This window comes from Calliphora vicina, chromosome 4, assembly GCF_958450345.1.
Source record: "Calliphora vicina chromosome 4, idCalVici1.1, whole genome shotgun sequence".
NCBI lineage: Eukaryota > Metazoa > Arthropoda > Insecta > Diptera > Calliphoridae > Calliphora > Calliphora vicina.
The window spans coordinates 96866235-96885254 of record NC_088783.1 but is presented as its reverse complement, the minus strand read 5'-3'; the positions used below and the strand labels follow the sequence as shown (position 1 = coordinate 96885254).

At 30.1% G+C, this 19020-nt stretch overlaps 1 protein-coding gene across 1 annotated transcript in view; it reads right to left on the bottom strand.

The window, feature by feature from the left end:
* Spt6 (transcription elongation factor Spt6) overlaps positions 1–19020 on the bottom strand; it is an 81249-nt gene that overhangs the window by 27801 nt on the left and 34428 nt on the right. Inside the window, exon 3 of the mRNA XM_065507223.1 lies at positions 3773–3978. Within this exon, the coding sequence (XP_065363295.1) occupies positions 3773–3978 (206 nt within the window). The remainder of the gene's footprint in view (positions 1–3772; positions 3979–19020) is intronic.

Sequence of the window (19020 nt, the reverse complement as noted above, 5' to 3'; positions counted from 1 at the left end):
GCAAACTTTACCTCCTAGGGACCCAGCAACCATCCCATGATGGTCTGCGTTTTTCGAATTCTTTGAATTCTTAACTCCTCTCCTCCTCCTCTTTTTCTTTACACTCTACTCTTGTTAACTTCACAATGACTCAAACTATAGATTTCCCTTTTCTTTAACCTCTATTTTCTTTAAGGGTTTGGACGGCTGCCTGAATACCATACCATACATGTCGAAGGTACCCTACTGTGAGCCCCCATAGCGCCGCCCCTGGAGCCCATTTTAATAACTTAAACTCGAATACTGCTTGGCTATGCCCACGTCAAATTTTATTACAGTCGGACCAGCCATTTAGAAACACCAGGTGAATAAAATAGGAACAATTATGAAATTAACAAAAAAAAAACACTTTAAAAAAAATAACTTTAAGTTCAATTATAATTTGTTTTTATTTTCATATGTTTATATGTTAAGTAAAATTTAAAGAAAAAATTGGCTCCGTCGCGATTTGCTTTCTTATTTTTTTTTGGAGGTTTAATCATTGATATCTGAATACCATATGTATTTATGGTTTTTAGCTCCTTTTTTATTTTTAAAAAATAAAATAAATCAATATTTTTGGCTCTGTTTCAGTTGTCGTATACGGTTATTTTTAAATTAGTCCAAAAAAATTCAATGGGTCACAATTGTGAAACATTTGGGAAGTTCATTTCCTCTGGCACAAATTAAATTTTTTCTCCTTCAAGTTCGATATTGAGGACTTAACGTAATGTAAGGAAACCCGTGTCTTTAAAATGCCTAAAAATTTCACTTTTTTTATTAGTATTATCTTCACAAAATTTAAAAATTAATTTGTGATGGTTCAGCTCGTTTAATGTCATTTTCAATGCCAATTATTAACTGATCAGAACAATCGTAGATTTTTTGAATTTACCGTATTTATTTTTTGTTTGTAATTGTCTTGTGTCTTATTTTAACAGTAGTTTTACACTTGTTCGTATTTTGTTCACCATACGTTAGTTTTTAAATTGCATATTGTTGACTATAAGGTGAAAATAGAAAATTTACTTTTAAGTTCAAAAATAATAATTTTTACTACTGATATTCATTTTTAGAAAAAATGAATATCAGTAGTAAAAAAATTAAATTCCACATATCGTCATACAAAAATTTAAAACAATTCTTAAAAATACTTTGAGTCAGCAGTAATAAGAATTCATATATCGCATTAAGAATTGAAAAAAGAACAATCAAAAAGCTCTTCATGAATATCATTATCGAGACATTTATATACGCTTAAATGATGACGCTCTTAAAAAAAAGTATTTTGAACAAAAATAATACATTTTAGTTTTCCCTAAAGAGCATCTACATTAGGGTTATAACCAGGGCATGGATTTCTATGCAAATGCATGTTTGTAGTCAGGAACTCAAAATCACTTTTGACAATTTATCTTTCCGAATTGAAGACTAAAAAACTTGTTATTGCATATTTTTGTCATTTTTAGTGCATATTTTCTCTCTTTATAGTGCATATTTTTAATTTTTTAGTGCATGAAAATCCTTGCGTTGGTTATAACCAGGGCAACCAAAAGTATGCAATATCATATTTTTTGCTGTGCGTCGTATAAACATATGAGTTAGTTATACATATATCCGTTTCAGACAATTTTAAGAATTTTGGCATAGATTTGTTAGTGCATATTTTTACATATTTTCTTCTTTACTGCATATTTTGCGTTTTATAGCATATTTTAATTTTCCTGATATAATTTTATTGTTTGTATTGTAATTTTTCATTTCTATATTTTACTATTTTGTTGAGGTCCAATGATAATTGGTCTAAGCTACTTAAATACAAAAATAGAGTACCCATAATCGACTTATCTTCATAGAATTTTCGTTGACTTAATATACACACACAAATATTAAAATTTAACAAATAGTAAAAATACGTAAAAAATTAAAAGAAAATTCCAAAATTGTATGTTATTATGGGCAACTTCATAACAAATTTTTGGATACATTTAAAAGAAGGAATTTAAGGCAGCTTGAGACAGTTATGGTTGGGTATTAATGGTTTACCACTAATGTAAAATTGAATAAGTATTCAACAGATGTTCAGAATATTAAGATCAATCGAAAATTTCGCTTTCAAAACCCATTGATATATGTATTTACATAACTTGTAAAAAAAAAGTTATTAAGAAATTATGAAAAAACAATATACGTGGATATTGATAGACTATACAATGGATAAGAAAGGAAGAAACAGGAGAATTTTGAGTCCCAATGATAAAACTTGAAAAAAAAAGTTTTTTTTATATTTTTTTACTATTGTAAGGCTTTTTTATAATTCTATTTAAATTTTAGAAGCCGTATTCAGATATTAATCTAGATACATGATGAATGCTCCAAAATACATTGCAATTTTTACCATAAAATGACATAGGCTATTCAAAGAGTTTTTGAAACATTATTTAAATGGTAAAAAAGTTTTTAAAGCATCATATAGAATAGAAACATTTCGTGAAATTGATTGGGTACATCCTCAGTAGGGATCCTATAAACATTGGGACACATGGATTGAGAAAGTAAAATATTATGCTAATATATATATAACTAATTACCATAATATAATATAATTAATTACCAAAAAAAGTTTGAAGTATTAGGCAGTTTTAAAGATGAGACAAATCAATTGATTAAGATTGTCTAAGAAACTCGTAAATCTAAAACAAAGATTTTGTTTAAAAACTTTAAAACTTAAGTAAACACATAGTAATTTATTGCTAAATATAATAAAATGAATTGAATCAAACTATTTTCATGTAGTGCCAAATTCACTAAAATCGAAGTTTAATCCTATAATAACCAATTTTAATTTATGAGCTCAATATTTTATTTACTTCATATATATATTTTTAATGAAATTTTGAAATCAAACAATAACCAACTATTTTTAAGTGCATATTTTTTATATTTTAATAGCATATTTTTCGTTTTTAAGTGCATATTTTATGCGCATAAAACACTTTTTTTAGAGCATATTTTTGGTTGCCCTGGTTGTTTGCACATATCAAAATGAAAGTTATTTAAAAAATGCTATTACTTTTTCGTGTCAAAAAAGTTCACCCACAAAACGCGGTAAAGTTTGGAGATAATTTTTTTTTTTTTAATCCAAAAAAGGAATATGTAACATCTACGAAACGTTGGGAAAATTGTAATGAGGGTATGATTTTTTTATTTACATTGAGCGAGTTCAGGCCCTACTGCTTAGGGGACTCGACAACTTCGAAAAAAATGTTGTCGTCAATAACACAACATTTGCCATCGCGTGGTGATAGGGCCAACAATTTTTACTGTAATTCAAGTTGAAAGCAAGTGTAATTCAAGCCTTAAATTATAGTCAAGCAATTGAATTACAGTTGTAATACACTTTATTTCAATAGTATTCTCCAGTAAAAAGGAAACATAAATTCAAGCCATATGTTTTTTGTTTGAAAAATATTTAATTTTTCAAATATTTTTCAAGTTTAAAACATAATTACATTTGCATTCAAGTCAAATTCCAACAAAATGTTCAAGTTCTTGAATTTTTGGGGCTTTTGTGCTTATTGGGATATATTATACGAATTGCCACCAGAGTGTTTCTACAATACATAGAACAATTCTAGATGGAGGGGGAGACGTTCCTTGAAATACCTTGAATTTTTTTTGACCTTACAATCATGGAGCACTCTAATGTGTATAATTTCGGAACTCTATTTTATATTAATCTTAAAAAACTTACCCTTCTTTCCACTTTTACACCTAAGTTTTCTTCAATCAAATCATAATCATCGTCTTCTAATCGGTCATCCAAATCATCATCTTCCTCATGTTTTTTTCTCTTTTTCGATGAATTTGATACGTCAGAATCCTCTCCATCACTTCCTTCTTCTATGGGATTGTCATCAATTAGGTCCTTAAGTTCTTCTCGCAATCGTTCATCATCATCTGTAGTAATTATATTTTATTTGACAATTTTCATTAAAATTTTAAAGCATTTTTAAAAACGTATTTATGTACGAAAATTAAACAAAGATTTTAGAATCATATAAAAACAGTTTTCATAAGTCAAAAATAAACTCTTCCACAATGAATACAATTTACAAAACCTTTCAAAAATATTTTTTATATTTTTAACAATACTTTAAAATACATTTGGGGAATTCAAACAGTCTCCTATGAGATCGTATTGTCATAATGTCCTAAAATATTTTTTTAGTTTAAACAAATTTTTGTTGGGTTTCAAATAAAAAAGTTATAAACTAATAAGAGTTTTTGGACTATGTTTATTGGTTTGTCATAAAATAACACTTTTTTTGTTTGCATCACAACAAGAATTTGTTTAAACTAAAAAAATATTTTAGGACATTATGACAATAAATTACACAGCACAGTAGTTAAAAAACTTTTTTTTTTGGAAATATTTCGGTATCTTGGGAACTATTGGAATTATTGTTACGAAATTTCACATGGTTTGAGCTGAGGTGTTTTCTAAAAAGGCAAAGCACGGATCCACGAAAATGCTCTTTATTTGTATAACCCCATATGTTTTTTAAATACGTGCTAAGTATTTTTACTATTTCTTCTAAAAAAAACTCAGTTTTTGGAACACATTTTCCCAGTTTTAGGAATTTCAGTATTTGAAAACTTTGAGGGGCTACGCACTGACCCCCGTTGAAAAAAAGTTTCAACAGCAAAAAAGGCGTGAATAACTACTATATACAGTCAGAGTCAAATTTGAGTATACAGCACGTATTTTCATCTATGAAGCTAAATATTTTAATTAGAGAAAGATATATACAGTATTGTTCGAAACCTAAGCAACTTTTCCGTATAAAACAATCAAATTCGTATGTATTATTTTTAAATTGTTTTATTAAATATAATAAAAATTTATATTGTTTAATGTACCTACATTCTAATAATAAGAACAAAAGATGAATTCCATTTCATGGAAAACAATAATAAAACTAAAAGCTTCTGCTTATTTCTAAAACGGCGAGTTCCGATCCTGTACTTTAAAATGCTGAAAAGGTTCTCTATGGGATTCAAGTCTGGAGATTGAGCTGGTCAACGTAAGACTATATACCATATATGCAAATTCTCTCATCAAGGCATTGCAGGTTCACCTGGTATTGACTATGTCGGTATTGACTATTTTTTCGCGGTTGTTAAAAAAGTTCACGCACCAAACACAATAAAGTTTTTCATTAAATATTTTCAATTATTTCGAAATACAATATATTTTATTTTAATAATAACTGTGCACCTACTTCAAAGGATAATTTTTAAATAAGGGAAGTATCCCTCACACTTGCGAAAAAATAATATGAAATTATTTATATAATTTTTCAGAGAATAAAAAAATGGTTTATTTTAGAAATCGGTGTTGGTGCGTGATGTTTTTGATTCCAAATGACCTAAAAAAAATATTTTCATTACTTATACAACATTGGCCATCACGTGGTGGTATGCCAAAAATTTCGCCAAAATTAGTTATATCCCTAATGGGCACTGCCTTAGGTATATGTAGATGTCTAACAATTGGTATTCTCCAACATGGTATCACATTACATGGATGTACTTCAATGAAGAATATTAACAAACCAAATACCGCTGTTAACAACTGCTATAGAACTGATTCTGGCTTACTTCGTGCTACACCATTGAATCTATTGAGAATTGAAGCTACTTTTCCAGATTTTCAGTCTCTCCTGAAGAAATGTTCAGTCGTGTTGGCCTCAAGGTCAATTACTACAACTAGCGATGGCTTGCATGACACCTTTTGGATAAGCATTACTTCGGCAAGTATCTCTACAACTGCCATTGCAAAGATAATTCGGCTCCTAAGGCAAACTGAAATCTCAATACCATCTAAGCCATCATCTCAAATCACCTCTGGAAGTATTGTAAAGGTTGACGATGGTCTTTCTTTTTATAGAAAGGACAACACGAATACAGTATGTTTTAGGAAACTGTTGACATTTTCTGTGTCAACAGCAGCTTTTTCACCGGAATTGATATTATTTACTGATGGATCATACCAGAATGGAAAGTAATCATATTCAATGGTAGAGAGTCTGGATAATATTAAACACAAACTGATTTGTAGCAACCGCTTAAGCTATGTTTCCGCATACACCGTAATCGGCACCGAAAACGAAATTCCTTACATTTGCACCGAAAAAAAGTTCGTTCCCACGTCAATTGGATCTCCGTTCCGGAACGACCCGAATCATATTCGGCCAAAGATTGTCAACTCAGCGACAGCTGTACAAACAGAAACCGAAACCTACTTGAAGTTGTTTTCGATCCGGCCCCAAATGACTGGTTTTTCGTTACTGATCGGTGCCGCACAGGTGCTTTGTTTTCATATAGGCAATGGACAAAAATAGAAGGAGTTATTGCAGACAAATAAAAATTAGTAGAATATTACCTTTTGATAAGATTAAGAAAAAATATAATTCTTGAAAAAATTCCTGCAAGGACACGGGTATATCCTGACCCATATATCCTGAACATAAAATTTTGAATACAATCATTATCATGGTTACAATCATTTTAATAATGTTATTTTTGTTTGTGAAAATTTTTATTACAATCGCAGCAAGGATTTGGGTGGCTGCCATACATCCTTTTCCTTAAAAATCCTATAAACCTGAATAATATTATTAATTTTCAGAAATTATTGTTCTCTTATAATATTAGTGGCAAAATTATGAAAATTTCATCGGAAGGATATTCATAATTCCAAGACATCAGGATTTCAATATCCTGTATAACATCTATTTTTTTTTTTTAAAATTCGTAAAAATCGTTTATTTTGGAACCAAGCATTAATTTAGTTATTAACATTTCAATTCTAGCAAGGATTTACATAACTCTCATATATCCTTTTTTTTAAAAAAATTGTGAAATATTGTATATATTTTCTAAATTCGGAAGGACGGATGGACGGACATTTTCAAATGTTGATAGACTTATAGTTCAGCTGTAATATTAGAAACTGGATGTTGTTTTGTTTTGACTTTAAGTGTTCCTAATATCATCAGAAGCTCATATTATTATCTCAACCTTAGGATATGTAGGTTATATTCAATTATTGAGTTACTTACATTTACGGTAAAAATGTATTATTTATGGGTGCCATCAAAAACAATTTTTTTTTTAAAGTTCTAGTCAAAACGGATAAACAATGATTTCACATTATAATAAATAAGAGATAGACATTAGATAAAATTAAAATTGATTAACATGTTTTTTTTTCAAAATTAAATCAAACTTTGGCATTTTTTTTTTATTTCAGCAAAAAAAAAACATACAACATCAAGAACCAAATAAAGACCTATTAATACAATTTATGCCAAAAATCTGGAGCATTTCCCCAAACCATCAAATTGAAAATTTACGAAATGGTAATTTATACATTTCAACAAAAACAAAATTTTAATAGTTTTCATACGAAAGGACAACTAATGATTACATTTTCTTATAGATAATACCTAAGGCTATTCATAGTAAAACATAATCAAAATAGATTAACATATATTTTACTAATAGTATTCCAACAAAGTTTTAGAATTTCAAGCTTACAATAAAAAAATGTTAATTATTAAAAATTGCGCAGATTAAACTGTTAAGCCTTTTTTGACAAAAAAAGTAAATTTCCATAATTCCACATTCTTATTCTTTCATTTGCTGCCAATCGCGAGTTTATATCTTTTAAAACGAACTTTTAACAATTATATTAGTTAAACATAAAAAAAATATATTTTTCTCCATAAAATTTATGTTGAAATTGTACTAACTTTAGCGACCTCTAGTGATGACAAAAAGAGATATTTATAAAAAAGTCTTTTTTACACGAATGAGTTATTTAGTTGTCTATTGAAAAATATAAATTTCATTATCAGTCTCTGTCGGGCAGTTGCCGTGTAAACATAATTTTTCGTATTGACAGTGAAATTGAGAAAGAGTGTTTATAACCGGTTTTACTTTTCATTTTTTTTCTCTCGCGAAAAAGAAATAATATATCATATTCAGCGTTGCCACTCATAAAATATTTTTCCTACCAGATTGCTGATTAAAAACTACCAAATTTTAAATATTTGAGAAATGCTATTTGAATTCGTTTCAAAATTAATAGTTACCTTAAAATTAGGAATATTATTTAATAACACTACAATCATAAATATGTCACACCAAAAAATTGTGTGTGGATCGTTTCTAAATTGACCATAGCTCCCATATAGGACCCACTTCTAAAAATTACTTTAACGAGCATAAAACTCCTAGCGTTGGTATCCCGACAAAACTCAACATAAATAAGTTTCATATAGAAATAAATTCTTCTAAAAAAAACTCAGTTTTTGGAACACATTTTCCCAGTTTTAGGAATTTCAGTATTTGAAAACTTTGAGGGGCTACGCACTGACCCCCGTTGAAAAAAAGTTTCAACAGCAAAAAAGGCGTGAATAACTACTATATACAGTCAGAGTCAAATTTGAGTATACAGCACGTATTTTCATCTATGAAGCTAAATATTTTAATTAGAGAAAGATATATACAGTATTGTTCGAAACCTAAGCAACTTTTCCGTATAAAACAATCAAATTCGTATGTATTATTTTTAAATTGTTTTATTAAATATAATAAAAATTTATATTGTTTAATGTACCTACATTCTAATAATAAGAACAAAAGATGAATTCCATTTCATGGAAAGCAATAATAAAACTAAAAGCTTCTGCTTATTTCTAAAACGGCGAGTTCCGATCCTGTACTTTAAAATGCTGAAAAGGTTCTCTATGGGATTCAAGTCTGGAGATTGAGCTGGTCAACGTAAGACTATATACCATATATGCAAATTCTCTCATCAAGGCATTGCAGGTTCACCTGGTATTGACTATGTCGGTATTGACTATTTTTTCGCGGTTGTTAAAAAAGTTCACGCACCAAACACAATAAAGTTTTTCATTAAATATTTTCAATTATTTCGAAATACAATATATTTTATTTTAATAATAACTGTGCACCTACTTCAAAGGATAATTTTTAAATAAGGGAAGTATCCCTCACACTTGCGAAAAAATAATATGAAATTATTTATATAATTTTTCAGAGAATAAAAAAATGGTTTATTTTAGAAATCGGTGTTGGTGCGTGATGTTTTTGATTCCAAATGACCTAAAAAAAATATTTTCATTACTTATACAACATTGGCCATCACGTGGTGGTATGCCAAAAATTTCGCCAAAATTAGTTATATCCCTAATGGGCACTGCCTTAGGTATATGTAGATGTCTAACAATTGGTATTCTCCAACATGGTATCACATTACATGGATGTACTTCAATGAAGAATATTAACAAACCAAATACCGCTGTTAACAACTGCTATAGAACTGATTCTGGCTTACTTCGTGCTACACCATTGAATCTATTGAGAATTGAAGCTACTTTTCCAGATTTTCAGTCTCTCCTGAAGAAATGTTCAGTCGTGTTGGCCTCAAGGTCAATTACTACAACTAGCGATGGCTTGCATGACACCTTTTGGATAAGCATTACTTCGGCAAGTATCTCTACAACTGCCATTGCAAAGATAATTCGGCTCCTAAGGCAAACTGAAATCTCAATACCATCTAAGCCATCATCTCAAATCACCTCTGGAAGTATTGTAAAGGTTGACGATGGTCTTTCTTTTTATAGAAAGGACAACACGAATACAGTATGTTTTAGGAAACTGTTGACATTTTCTGTGTCAACAGCAGCTTTTTCACCGGAATTGATATTATTTACTGATGGATCATACCAGAATGGAAAGTAATCATATTCAATGGTAGAGAGTCTGGATAATATTAAACACAAACTGATTTGTAGCAACCGCTTAAGCTATGTTTCCGCATACACCGTAATCGGCACCGAAAACGAAATTCCTTACATTTGCACCGAAAAAAAGTTCGTTCCCACGTCAATTGGATCTCCGTTCCGGAACGACCCGAATCATATTCGGCCAAAGATTGTCAACTCAGCGACAGCTGTACAAACAGAAACCGAAACCTACTTGAAGTTGTTTTCGATCCGGCCCCAAATGACTGGTTTTTCGTTACTGATCGGTGCCGCACAGGTGCTTTGTTTTCATATAGGCAATGGACAAAAATAGAAGGAGTTATTGCAGACAAATAAAAATTAGTAGAATATTACCTTTTGATAAGATTAAGAAAAAATATAATTCTTGAAAAAATTCCTGCAAGGACACGGGTATATCCTGACCCATATATCCTGAACATAAAATTTTGAATACAATCATTATCATGGTTACAATCATTTTAATAATGTTATTTTTGTTTGTGAAAATTTTTATTACAATCGCAGCAAGGATTTGGGTGGCTGCCATACATCCTTTTCCTTAAAAATCCTATAAACCTGAATAATATTATTAATTTTCAGAAATTATTGTTCTCTTATAATATTAGTGGCAAAATTATGAAAATTTCATCGGAAGGATATTCATAATTCCAAGACATCAGGATTTCAATATCCTGTATAACATCTATTTTTTTTTTTAAAATTCGTAAAAATCGTTTATTTTGGAACCAAGCATTAATTTAGTTATTAACATTTCAATTCTAGCAAGGATTTACATAACTCTCATATATCCTTTTTTTTAAAAAAATTGTGAAATATTGTATATATTTTCTAAATTCGGAAGGACGGATGGACGGACATTTTCAAATGTTGATAGACTTATAGTTCAGCTGTAATATTAGAAACTGGATGTTGTTTTGTTTTGACTTTAAGTGTTCCTAATATCATCAGAAGCTCATATTATTATCTCAACCTTAGGATATGTAGGTTATATTCAATTATTGAGTTACTTACATTTACGGTAAAAATGTATTATTTATGGGTGCCATCAAAAACAATTTTTTTTTTAAAGTTCTAGTCAAAACGGATAAACAATGATTTCACATTATAATAAATAAGAGATAGACATTAGATAAAATTAAAATTGATTAACATGTTTTTTTTTCAAAATTAAATCAAACTTTGGCATTTTTTTTTTATTTCAGCAAAAAAAAAACATACAACATCAAGAACCAAATAAAGACCTATTAATACAATTTATGCCAAAAATCTGGAGCATTTCCCCAAACCATCAAATTGAAAATTTACGAAATGGTAATTTATACATTTCAACAAAAACAAAATTTTAATAGTTTTCATACGAAAGGACAACTAATGATTACATTTTCTTATAGATAATACCTAAGGCTATTCATAGTAAAACATAATCAAAATAGATTAACATATATTTTACTAATAGTATTCCAACAAAGTTTTAGAATTTCAAGCTTACAATAAAAAAATGTTAATTATTAAAAATTGCGCAGATTAAACTGTTAAGCCTTTTTTGACAAAAAAAGTAAATTTCCATAATTCCACATTCTTATTCTTTCATTTGCTGCCAATCGCGAGTTTATATCTTTTAAAACGAACTTTTAACAATTATATTAGTTAAACATAAAAAAAATATATTTTTCTCCATAAAATTTATGTTGAAATTGTACTAACTTTAGCGACCTCTAGTGATGACAAAAAGAGATATTTATAAAAAAGTCTTTTTTACACGAATGAGTTATTTAGTTGTCTATTGAAAAATATAAATTTCATTATCAGTCTCTGTCGGGCAGTTGCCGTGTAAACATAATTTTTCGTATTGACAGTGAAATTGAGAAAGAGTGTTTATAACCGGTTTTACTTTTCATTTTTTTTCTCTCGCGAAAAAGAAATAATATATCATATTCAGCGTTGCCACTCATAAAATATTTTTCCTACCAGATTGCTGATTAAAAACTACCAAATTTTAAATATTTGAGAAATGCTATTTGAATTCGTTTCAAAATTAATAGTTACCTTAAAATTAGGAATATTATTTAATAACACTACAATCATAAATATGTCACACCAAAAAATTGTGTGTGGATCGTTTCTAAATTGACCATAGCTCCCATATAGGACCCACTTCTAAAAATTACTTTAACGAGCATAAAACTCCTAGCGTTGGTATCCCGACAAAACTCAACATAAATAAGTTTCATATAGAAATAAATTACGCGTTCTAATTTCATGGCGATCGGTACATAACTGGCCATAGCTGCCCACTTTGTTCAGTGCAGACTATTTCTTATTACTTCTTTTAACATGATTACACACAATTTATATAATCTATATAAATGTCTTTGTAAGTTTGTTTGTTGGTTTGTTTGAGCATCACGCCTAAACGGCTGAACCGATTTTAATTTGGGACATAGATGGATCCTTACTTGGAAGCGTCAATAGGCTATATCTTTTTTTAATACCTTTAGTTCTTAAACAATCAAAAGTAAACGGATGCACCAATTTGATTGAAATTTGGAACATAGATATTCGTTTACCTGGAAGCAATAATAGACTATATAGTTTTTCTTAACTTGGACCACAAAGGGACGAAAGAGGGCAAAATTTGTACCACCCACACAAAGTAAATAGTTATTTTCGAATATCTGCAGAACTAATATTGTGACTATATTCAAACTTTATACGAATCAATTTCGTATCACTGTTTGAAGTTTAACTAAAAATGGGACGGATCGGAACAGGGGGTGTGACACCACCCATACAAAGTAAATAGTTATTTTCAAATATATGGTGAACTATAATTGTTATCATTTTACATGGTTTGGCTGAAAATGGGCGGTATTAAATTAGTGGGCGTGGCACCTACCAAACAAAGTAAATAGTTATTTTCGAATATCTGGAGAACTGTAAATGTGAAAGGCTTCAAACTTCATAAAAAAATGGGAAGGATCGGATCTCGGGGTGAGTCACCTCCCATACAAAGTAATTAGTTATTTCTAAATATCTTGAGATCTATAATTACTAGATTCTTCCAACTTTGTCCGAATAGCTCCCTTATAATTTTACATAGAATGAAAATGGGCGGCAGTGGATAAGTGGTCGTGGAACTTCCCATGCAAAGTATATAGTATTTTCGAATATCTGCAGAACTATTATTGCAACAGACTTCAAACTTTATACGAATCAATTTCTTATCAGTATATGAAGTTTATCCAAAAATGGGACGGATGGGAACAAGGGGTGTGGCACCCCTTCTTAATTTCTGGCATAACAGGACACTGACATCAACGTAATTTACACAAAGTTTAAAGATTCTTACAATTAGATTCACTTGATATTCGAATATTTATATATTTTATCTACAATGGTAACAAAATAACTCATTTGAAGCATTACTTTAACTATTATAATAAATAGCTTTCATATCATTATAAGGAGTCTGACTAAAAATAGGCGAATGTCTTAAAAAAAGCTTCAAGATTTTTTAAAATCGCTGGATATATTTTATACCTTCAACGGCATAGTATGTAATTAATCACAAACAAGAAATTCCGGTATTAATTATATTCATTTATTTGCTTATAAAATCTTTTCAAATTTTTTTTATTTTACTTCAACAGGGGTAGCGAAGCGCACCGGGTCAAGCTAGTATGTGTTATAATTTTTAATGATTTAGAATATGTAAATCAATTGTATAATACGTTAAAAGCTTCAGATGAAACTAAAATTTTGAAACAGCAGAACAAAATATTATTAGAAAATAAAAGTATTGCGAGCCCTTTGGCATTTTCTGAACTGAACACTACTAACTACGTACAAATTTACCTTACTAAACTAAAAATTTAAGATAATTCTGTCTTCATATGTTATAAACAATTTTAATATTTTGGATTAACATAGTGTTTTTTTTTATGATTTTTATTATTTTGTTCTTAAAAATACCTACCAAAATGCGACAAAAATCGGAACAAACCAACCACACTACCAAAAGTCAATTTGTTAACTTAAAACTACCAATTTTGGTCCAATTGGACCAAAGCGGCAACGCTAATCATATTTCTTGATTATAGGTTCTTATAAATACTAGTGTAATTTTATAGTTACCGCGTGAACCACGAATTACAACCGGTATAGGGAACTTGATTCCCTGACTGGGAAGAGCAAAAACAAACGCCCACGCCCCGAATATTTTGTGCCTTTACCAGAAATTGTCGCAAATGATCAACAACTCCCACGTTACCTAATTGCTTCGGCTGTCTCTACTACAAATTCTGCCATCGAAGTAGCCCCACTTGCGTCTTACAATGTATTCCAAGTCGAACGTGGACTTGACTTCATTAACAAGAATCGACTAGAAGTAACGGAAATGAGAAGTGGTGACCTCCTAATCAAGGTCCCAAACAACAAAATAGCAGAATAATATCTTAAAGCAAGCTATATAGATTGTATTCCAGTCAAAATAAGTCTTCACAAAACTTTGAACTCCATCCAAGGACGAAATGAGAAGTGATCAACAACTCCCACGTTACCTAATTGCTTCAGCTGTCTCTACTACAAATTCTGCCATCGAAGTAGCCCCACTTGCGTCTTACAATGTATTCCAAGTGGAACGTGGACTTGACTTCATTAACAAGAATCGACTAGAAGTAACGGAAATGAGAAGTGGTGACCTCCTAATCAAGGTCCCAAACAACAAAATAGCAGAACAATATCTTAAAGCAAGCTATATAGATTGTATTCCAGTCAAAAAAAAGTCTTCACAAAACTTTGAACTCCATCCAAGGACGAATTTTTTCAAGAATCGTTCACATTGCCCAAGAGGAATTACTTGAATCGCAAAAGGTAATTGATGTGCGTAAGATAACGAAAATGGATGGCAAGGAGGTCGTAGCGACAGGTGCAGCAATTATAACATTCGACTTAATTTATCGCCCCGAAGAACTAAAACTGGATTGGGAGAGAGTTTCAGTTGATGAATACATTCCAAACCCAATGAAATGCCAAAACTGCCAGAAGCTAGGTCATACCAGGAAGCGTTGCCGAAATATAGAAATATGTAAAGAATGCGGAACACCGACACCACATGATTCTTGTACCAGAAAATTTTGCGTAAATTGCCAACTTGATTCGCATACATCATATGATCCAAACTGTCCAACTTTTTGGAAACATAAGTCAGTAAATCATCTAAGAATATCAAGAAGATGCACAAATCGTGAAGCTTGGGATATCTACAACAATAATCCTATAACTAACACCCTCAAACCTATTCCTAGAAGAGGCACTAATATACGAACATACGCACAAGTATTAAACGATCAACAGGCAAGCAACAACTACTCAAATTCTACAACAACCATTCTACAGAACAAGTCAAAACACGATGCAACACAAAACGTTACAAATACTAACAACAAAAACGAAAATTCAACAAACAACACAACACACTCAACAAAAACCACAGTTTCTCCTTTGAAAATTAAAATCTCATCTACATCACTTAAGGTATTTATAGACGGCAATACTGAGTATTAACACTTTTCAAATTTAAAATATTATTGAAATCATTCGGTAATTCAAGAAATCGTTTCGATGAAACATTTATTGTTTAAACGATTGTATTACAAATATTTTATTTCTTTGTTGATTGATATTTTCTGCAAACTTTATTTTTATTTTATATTTTCTAGACATTTTCATTTGCCTTATTTGTATTTATAAATACATACCCGATACATATGAAAATAATTTTTTTTGAATTGTTTTAAACAAATTTTGAATACCGACTGTAAATCAAAAAAATCATTCGTATTTTTTGAAAATCTAATACAAATTTTGTTTAGACGATGAAATTGTATTATGATACTTGAGTTTTTGACAAATATTAATATTGAGTATTGCCGTCTATAAATACCTTTAACAACAACGAAATTGATTCTCCCTTGAAACAAATTACAACACCAATAAATACAAAATTTTTTTCTCAAAATAATCAAGCATCTTCCCCAACGTTAAACATTTCTGCAGAACAAAATAAAATACTCGAAACAACATCAGCTACTTACAAACAAAACAATGACGATATATTCTATAGAGATGACACTTTGATGAACGATAACTTCAGCTTAAATATAAATTTCGATTATGATTTAACTGAGGATATGATTGTCAGTGATATAAGTGAAGGTTTAGGACTGGCTTCTCCTCCTAGACAGGATTCCTGTAGCCCAAACTGTGAGACAACACCTACATCACAATTATTTAAGACATTTTCCGATTTAAATGTAATCATTACACCGAAAACATTCAAGAAAACAAAAAATGTTATGAAAAGTGACAAAAAATAAATTAATAGAAACAATCATGGATAATGGACTTAATATTTCTATACTTCAGTGGAATATTCAGGGTTTCAGTAATAACAAATACGCATTGGAACTACTCGTCGCTTCACATAAACCAAACATAATCGCTTTACAAGAGACCCACATAATAGACAAGAATAAACATATTTTACATCTGCCAGGTTACAAGGTATTTCACCACAACAAGGACAATTCCTACGCAAAATCTGGAATTGCCATATTAGTTAGGAATAACACAAAAGTTACCCATCGTGTTACATCAAATGACGATCTTCTTTTCCAGCAAATAATTATTAAATACAATACGGAGATTCACATAACTAACATATATAGAGAATGCGATTTAAGATTGACATCTGCCATGGTTGAGAAGATTAGGATAGCTGGTGGCGTTCACCATATTTTGTTGGGCGATCTAAATTCGCAGAATACTTTATGGGGTTCAAACACCAACACGCCAAATGGGAAAATTTGGGAGGCTTTTGCTGATGATATGAATTTGGTAATTATGAACGACGGATCACCAAAATTATTAAATACACGGAATACTCTGACTGCAGTTGACGTTACGATGGCTAGTGTGGACATTGCACCGACGCTTAAGTGGACTTGCTTATCCATGCCGGTCCAGTCCCTTTTCCCTTGAAGATTTCGAATAACGTAGATATTGACAGAAGGCAATTCATTCCCCGTTTTAATGATAAAAAGGCTAATTGGTCTCTTTATAAGAATGTAATCAGTGTTACCGTTGGAAAATTTCAGAAAGTCGCACAAAAAGGGGATTTCTTAAAAAAAACGTCGCACAAAAGGGGGATTTTGACATTAAAAAGGGGCATCACTTTTAAAAAGAAGGAAAATAAACAAAATAAAAATAAAAACCGTTTAAATGTTGTATATGGCCAAATCCTGCGTGACGAACGTTTCATTCGTACACGTTTTCATATTTAAATATAAACATTTTTTGGTTTTTCATAAGATACTTCCAACGTATACTATACGCTATAGTGAGATTTAAGTGCAATTCCAAATGGCATAAGACATTTCCTTTTAATTGCCATTTCTTGCGAAATAATTGAGCGCAAAATTTTGTGACGTTTTTTTTTATTCGTAATTTTAGCGAATTTGGCAGAATAAAGCACACAAAATCTTATTCCTAAAAGAAAGAGGAATGAAAGAGAATTCTAATATAACTTATTTGCATGAAAATCATTTGCCGTTTTCATAAAAAGCCGAGAACATTTTGTGAAAAATTCCATTCAAAGTGAAATTAGTCAAAATTAATTTGTATTTAGTGGAACCCTGGAAAATCAGTTTTTCATAATTTTTTTCTTTAGTTATCTTACAAAACTCAATTCAAATCATCTAATACTGTACCCAAAGGAAAAGTATAGTTGTACAAGTTTTATAACAATATTATGGTTACTGTAATTATGTATATGATTGCGGTAATCATAATATGTTTAAGTTACCATTCATATAATTGAGGCAATTATATATATGATTGTAGTAAATAAATATATATTTATGGCAATCATGTTCATGATGAATCATTATTCATAATATGTTGTACTCAGAGTACAACATCTCATAATCCCAGAATAACTCAATATTGTGAAGTAATCATCATAAACGTGGTTGCCACAAACATATACTTAACAATCATATATATAATTGCTACAATTATATGAATGGTAACTTAAAAATATTATGATTACCGCAATCATAATACATAATTACAGTAACCATAATATTGTTAAAAAGCTTGTAAAAATTATGAAATGGTTATGGTAAACATGTACAACTAAATTTCTTCTCTGAGTATAGTATTAGATGACTTTAATTGAGTTTTGTAAGATAACTAACGAAAAAAATAATGAAAAACGGATTTTCCAATGAAAACCAAAAATGACACTTTTCTTTATTGACTATGTTGTAGCCGTAGTTGAGCTTAACAACTTTACTGATCTAACATTTCCCGGTGGGTAGAACCCCCGCTGATCACTGACCCTACTATTTGTCGCATAGTGTAATTTAAATTTGTGTTGAGCATCTTTTTGAAATTTCCTATTCTGTGCTGGGTATCTGGGTTATTTATTATAAATATCATTGTATTCCGAAATCAATTCAAAAAAATTTATTTCCTTATTGGAATGAATTAACACTGAAAGCTCATTACTATTTATTTCAATTCTTGAAATTATTTCTTTACAGAGTTTGTGATAAAAATTTAATATATTGGTTTTTATATCAATACTACAAGAAAGCTTACGGAGCATACATATCTCCGTTTCTGCCTCATGTCCAATATATATTTTTAGTAGTTCTTTAACGTGTTAATCGCCCATAAAATCAATTTCTTCTATATTTATTTTTACAAAGTTTTTAAATATTTCTAATACAATATCTTTTGTTCTAGAAACGAGATATATTATTTGCGATGATTCGCTTTGAAAATTTGTATTAAATTTGTTCATAACTTTAGGTATATATACTAAAAACCGCTGTATAAATGTTCAATTGTGTAAAGAGTGTGGAATTCAAACTCCGCATGAATCGTGTACACGTAAATATTGTGTAAATTGTCAAAATGAAACACATACATCATATGATCCTGACTGCCCAACGTATTGGAAACATAAATCCGTAAACTATCTGCGTATTACAAGAAGATGCACTACACGACAAGCTTGGGAAATATTCAATGACAACCCGACTGTTAATACTTT